Source organism: Notothenia coriiceps, unplaced genomic scaffold, assembly GCF_000735185.1.
Source record: "Notothenia coriiceps isolate Sejong01 unplaced genomic scaffold, NC01 NC01_scaffold00001460, whole genome shotgun sequence".
In the NCBI taxonomy this organism is placed as follows: Eukaryota; Metazoa; Chordata; class Actinopteri; order Perciformes; family Nototheniidae; genus Notothenia; species Notothenia coriiceps.
The window spans coordinates 278582-285145 of NW_011334161.1; the positions used below are offsets into that span (position 1 = coordinate 278582).

The 6564-nt window shown below is 42.0% G+C and overlaps 1 protein-coding gene across 1 annotated transcript in view; it reads right to left on the minus strand.

Moving 5' to 3' along the window:
• insra (insulin receptor a) overlaps positions 1-6564 on the minus strand; it is a 54447-nt gene that overhangs the window by 18623 nt on the left and 29260 nt on the right. The window contains exons 3-5 of the mRNA XM_010789527.1: positions 5583-5919; positions 974-1113; positions 218-362 (exon numbers count right to left, since the gene is read on the minus strand). Of these exons, the coding sequence (XP_010787829.1) occupies positions 218-362; positions 974-1113; positions 5583-5919 (622 nt within the window). The remainder of the gene's footprint in view (positions 1-217; positions 363-973; positions 1114-5582; positions 5920-6564) is intronic.

Sequence of the window (6564 nt, forward strand, 5' to 3'; positions counted from 1 at the left end):
CATCATATGCCATGCTTAAGTGTAGCCCAATGTGCTGCAAGTGCCTTCCACCTCGACTGAATTAAACCTCATATATGATTTGGGAGCATCTAACAAAAAACAGTTACCACAGAAAGACATTTTGAAAAAGGTCAGTCCTTCCGCTTTTAACTCATAATTACAGGCAGAGGCTGTGACATGGCGAGGATGAGACGAGGCTCAGAAGAAGGAGACTCACCCGATTTCCTGTTCCTCCCCACGAATAACACGGAGTTTGCGGAAAAACGAGAGGGATACGAGGGCGTAGGAACGTCTCACTGTCAGGTATCCAGTGATCTCCTCCAGCTGGCCCAGGCTGGCCTCCAGTTCAGCTGCGATGTTGTCTGCAGAAAACCAGAAGAAAAAGCCCTGAAGTGACCTGTGCTTGCCCAGCATGCTCAGCGCTGAAGCTCCTCAGGCATCTGTTGTTTAGCAACAAACTGATCTCTGTTTTCAATTCTTTGTTTTGTTCATCCCAGCTTTCTTTTTGCAAAAATAAAAATAAACTGTTCTGGCAAAGAAATTATAGTTTACAATCAAATAAACTTTTAGACATTTTCATTATAAAATGTCATAGACTGTTCATGCCCAATGTGTCTTCGTGCTAATGGTTACGTTAAATGTGCTACAAATCTGAAACAAATATTGTGTGTTAATCTAAAACTAGCTTCTTGCCTTTTCTTAGAGAAAGGACAAATGCATTTTCTGAAGAACCAAAACATCCTTTTAATCACACAAAATCATGCAAACCCCTTACATTCATGTATATTGGTGTATTTTTGTTCAAAATATTTCAATTGTTTTATAAAAACACAATGAACCACTTGAGATCATCTAATTTTCAGAGTGGTCTCAGATTCTAATTGTGATTTTATTTCAATTTACAATCTAGTTTATTTGTAATAATGTCTCCTATTGTTGTATATTGTAATCTGATTACAGCACAGATACTCACTTCCTCCACGCAGGTTGATGACGAGGCTCCCGTTGAGGACTGTGCAGCCTCTCAGAGCCTGGGCCGCCGTCACAGAGTCCACCGTCTTCAGACCCATACACACCTTCGGACAGAGCCCTGCACAGGGAGTGCAGATCAGCCTATTGAAGAAAAGCGTGACAAAAAACAAAGATTAGTCAAATATTCTGAAATATGTGTGTAGGAGCAACAAATCAAAACTGATAGATGTGCTTTGAAGTTAATTCCATTTTTTTTTTTACAGTTCTCTTTAACACAGACATACTAGAAGCATCTGGCTTGCAGGTCGTGAACAGTCTGATTTTGTTTTTGCTGAAACTTGCTGCCTGTTATGTCTGAATGAGCTGATAAGCAGTGATATTAAAGTGAAACAGTAAAGTCGCTGGACAGACAGCTGCAAAAGTCACTTTAAAAACACCAAATCTTTCTGTAGAGCGGAAAACTCGTTTCTGTGGATACATTACTATGAGCTAGTAGTGAAAACATTGATTGCACCATAAACCTTCATAACAATCCATACATTTCTTCTTGCCAAAGACAGCTTTCTTTCAAACTATATATTTCTTGTGTGAGTTGCCGAGTGGAAGAGAAAGAGAGAACTTAGTAAGTTCCTAAAAGAAAACTACTCACAACAAGATTGTGGTTTGATCTTGTGTAACCAGGTCAGGACTTAAGTTTTAAAAATGTATATTTGGGGTATTCTGAACACAACAAGCCGAGTGCCACATAGTTCCGTTATATATTCACAAGACAGGCATTTATGGCCTGAAAGAAAAACAATATGTATTTTTGATTTGGTGGTGAACTGTCAAAGCTGCACTGAATGCAAAACAAAAACACTAAAACAAGAAGCTTCACTCAACCTGTGTTTTTAATTAGCAGACCCCGACCCTTCGTCTTAGCAAGACAAACAACCTGGCTGATGCAATGATTTCACAACAAGTGTCTTCTCATAACCGGTGTATGGTCATGGCTTTGTGTGTCAACCATATTAACCCATTTCCTGAAAAGCTGTCTGTGCAATCCCCACACTTATAATGTGGTCAGTGCTATCTACTGTATGATGAGGTTAAATATAAAGTACACAGCAGTCTCTCAGATTCACAAAGTGAGGAGACACTTGCTGTTTTTGAAGGTTCAAATGTAGTATTTAAGGTGACAATGAGACAATGATGAGCTGTTTTCACAGAGTTTTTGTCTTGATTGTGTTCAAGTATTTGTTGCTGCTGGTTGGTTGGTTGGTTGGTTGGTTGGTTGGTTGGTTGGTTGGTTGGTTGGTTGGTTTGCTGGCTGGCTGGCTGGTTGGCTGATTGGTTGGTTGGTTGGTTGGTTGGTTGGTTGGTTGGTTGGTTGGTTGGTTGGTTGGTTGGTTGGTTGGTTGGTTGGTTGGTTGGTTGGTTGGTTGGTTGGTTGGTTGGTTGGTTGGCTTGTTGGCCGGTTGGTTGGCTTGTTGGCCGGTTGGTTGGCTTGTTGGCCGGTTGGTTGGCTTGTTGGCCGGTTGGTTGGCTGGCCGGTTGGTTGGTTGGTTGGTTGGTTGGTTGGTTGGTTGGTTGGTTGGTTGGTTGGTTGGTTGGTTGGTTGGTTGGTTGGTTGGTTGGTTGGTTGGTTGGTTGGTTGGTTTATGAAGGGAGAGTACCATTGTTTAGCAACGGTTGACTAAGCTGTCACAACAATTACAGAAGAATGTGGCATTTCTTTTGTGGATGCCAAATAATGGATGCTGGTGGCAGCTTCAGATATCATGGCACTAATCTACAAGTATATGTTAAAACAGGAGGAGTATAAAGCAGAGGGTACAGAGGCACTTGTAAAAGATTCATGACAGCTTTAAATAACAAAACAAAGCATCACTGACAAAACACAAAAGATAAAATAGCTGAAAAGCGTGTCTTGCAAACAAAAGAAGGTCTATGGCATTGTTACATATCTCTTGACCTTTTTCCCTCTCTAGTGCCACATCTGCACTTTCAGCCTAGACACTCATAACGCCTTGGAGTACACCGCTTATCCACAAAGCACTTTCATTTCCACAGCTTAGGTTGAAGCCAGAGACGGGAGACGGATGCCAAAGAGAAGAGCTGTGCCATAAGGGGAACAGAACGGGATTCAGAGGTTGAGATGAGGGTGGGTTCATCACAGGTCAGCGCTGGTATAAAGGTTTGGATTACAGCTCTGATCACCTGGCAGGAAGGGATCAAATCTGCCCATCGAGAGGCTCCTTTTAATGAAAAAGCATTGTTAAAAAAGATATGAGCAGCTCAAGTTTCACCTGTGCAATGTAGGCAAAAAGTACACAATAACATATATTGCTTTATATTGAGATGCACTAATGTGATGTTATTGTTTAAATGTTTGTAATCGGTACATTTTTTATTTCGTTATTACAACATTCCTATTGTTTTAAACTCTGCTGAACAAAAATAAATATATCTATATAAGTGAGGACAGTATCATATAATGCAATTAATGTTATGTGTAAAGCACGTGGTGTCAAAAAATAGATTTGATATAAACCAGAAGTCATGCCTTTATGACAAAACCCTTTAAAGTTGGCACTGAAGATGGCTGCCGTGTATCAAGCTCCTCCTCATTCATTCTCATTATGCACCTTTAAGCAACGTTTACATTCATATTATTCATTTGCAATACTAACTTGCACTTCAATAGCTTATGTCTTAGATACAGATTTTGCGTTCAACTGAATGACTTCAATTTTTATAAATACTTAATGAGCATTGTTGGAGAGTGCCTGAGGCCTAAGGATTGCATTGCCATGACTGCCAAGTGTAATTGTTGCGCATATGATGTGAACAAAGAACTTGAACCCAACAAATGTGTTAATAATGTTTCGTATTGTTTTACAAGCCTGATGAAATGCACTACAGCTTGAAGCATTTTATTTAACTGATTATAAATGAATCTATGTGGACTTTTCATTATTTCTGTTGCACAAAAAGGAACATCTGGGTGTGTGTGATTTTCTTCTGATCTCAAACGTTGGATCTGAACAGTGATCAAACAAACATCAGTAGCACTTGAGCAAGGCACTTCACCCTCATCTGCTCACAGAGTCCAGGTAGAAACATCCCAGGTGTGTCACTCCATGAATGTGAAGCTGTGTGTTGTTTGAACAGAGATGAATGGTGCTTGTCAAATCTTCTCTGGATGGATAAAGGTTAAACACACATTACTTTTTGCCTGTCATCACTGTCGTCAGAGGCAGGCTGCCTGCTCCACGCTGCTGCTTGCCAGACACACTCACTCTCTATTTGCAGCTGGCCAATGGAGTCCTGCTCCCCGGGTCACTGACAGCCTCCCCTGGAGTTTAAGTGCCTCCCAGTCTTGTTGTAACAGAAGACAATAAGTCCTGAAAGATCCAGCTGCGTTTTCAACCTCTGCCCGAGCAGAGTGATTAGTGCTGTCTGCAGACTCTCGCAGCCACGCCCACACTAATCAACAGCCCGTCACGGTCAGTGAAGTTGTCAAAGAGGGATGCGATAAAGGTCAATGGCAACTCAGCACAACCACAACACCACACTTCAGGGAGGGAAGTCTGTTCGGATGAAGCTTACCAAGATATGCACACAACTGGTTGTAAATTACAGATGGGGATAAGAAGGGAAAAAACACTTCACACGTCAGCGACTATAGCTCGCTCACCGCAATGCGGACAGCAGCAGTTGGTAAACAATCATCAATCATTTGTAAGGCGTGTGAGAATTTTTTTTCTTTTCCGCAGATGGATACAGTCAGGCTCCGAAACCAGGATGTGCCAGGCTGCTTACTGCGCTGCACCACTTTGAGATGGCTTTCTGCGGTCTCACACACACGCTACAAAGAGGTGTGTGTGTGTGTGTATGTGCTCATAAACAGTGCTGTCTGAGCTCAGTAGGACCTCCAGTTCCTGCTGAGTCACTCTGTGTTCTGAACAGAGTGACAATAACTAAACCAAGGCAGGAAATTATAATTTAACACCACCTTTTTTTTTATGAGCTTTAACTATTTTTTCTTTTAAAATGGAGTCTGTTGTTGCTATCGTTATGTTCACTTTCTTTATAAAAGATTAAAAGCTTTTTGCTTTAAGATACAAATCTGAAAAACTACTTCTTATGTCTTTAGTTTTTTCTTCCTAGTCACCTGCCTGATCTATTTGGGTCAAATACAAACATCAAACTAGAGGAGGACATTTTTTAGGAAGAGGCAACAACGGCATTTCTGGCTTAAATCTGTATCCAGAAGCAGCTGAAGGACTATGAATGAGTTGTATTAGTGGGGAAGAGTCACATTTTTTGGAATGGGATTCAAAGGTTTGAAAGTACCAATAAGGTATAAAAGATGAGGAATATTATAAGGTTTGTAGAAAAGCTGACACTCAACTAGATGGTTGATTTCATAAGTTGATAGAAAAATGTAGAACATTTGCTGAGAGTTTGAATAAGAGTAAATAAAATATAGCCAGTGAATGCTCCTAGCAGCCACCATTTGTTTCACACCAGATAATAACAAGTGTTCTGTTAGCCAGCTTCACTGATCACACATTGTTCCATCAGACCATCAGGAGCCCATCAGACCGGCATGAGTGTCCACTTACGAGGAGGAGTTGACGGTGGTGTAGCCGGAGGGACACTCGTGGATGCAGGCCCCGTTGTGGATGACGTACTCGTGGCAGTCGGCGCTCTTGCTGCGCTCCTTCTCGTGCTTGCATCTGTTGTGGAGGTCTTGGCAGAAGCCGAAGGAGACGCAGCGCCAGCCTCTGTAAGTGAAGTGGTTTTCGGGGCAGCGGTCCACACACTTGTCCTCGTGCTGGAGGCCGCGGCAGGCCACGCAGTGATCGGCCGAGTGGGGCTTCAGGCAGCCGCCGAGACACTGGTCGTGGCAGCACAGGTCGTCCTTGGTGCAGGCTCGATGCTTACAATGCATCGGGCACACTGCAGGGGAGAGAGGAAGGACAGAGTCAGTGAAGCAAATGTGGAAGTTCAAGAAAGGGTTGAATATGAGCTGAGGGAAAAGAGGCAGGAAAAAGAAGCTGATCAGCATGCAGACACCTGCATTTGATTTCAGTTCAACTACTGTAACAAAATCCGTAATAAATGTGCAATATATACTTTTATTTGTACTACTGTTATCTGGCACACTTCTACTACATGCAACAGAATAGGGCTGAACGATTAATCGATTTTAAATCGAAATCGCGATTTTAAATGATGCGATTATCAAATCGCAAAGCCTGCGATTTCTTTTAACATTTTGTTTTTGTTCTTCTTGTGTGTCAGTCATCCACACCAATCAGAAGTACTGTGCTCCACATGTACCAGCCATTGTTAACCAATCAGAAGTGGCCCATGATAGAAGGTGATAGACAGATTGATCCAATCATTGGATCAATCTGTCTATCACCTTCTATCATGGGCCACTTCTGATTGGTTAACAATGGCTGGTACATGTGGAGCACAGTACTTCTGATTGGTGTGGATNATCTACTTACTACAACTCTATATCTATCTAACACCCCTCCTCCCCCCACCACCCACAATGAATATCGACCAATCACATTCTTGCAACAGTTTAAAAGG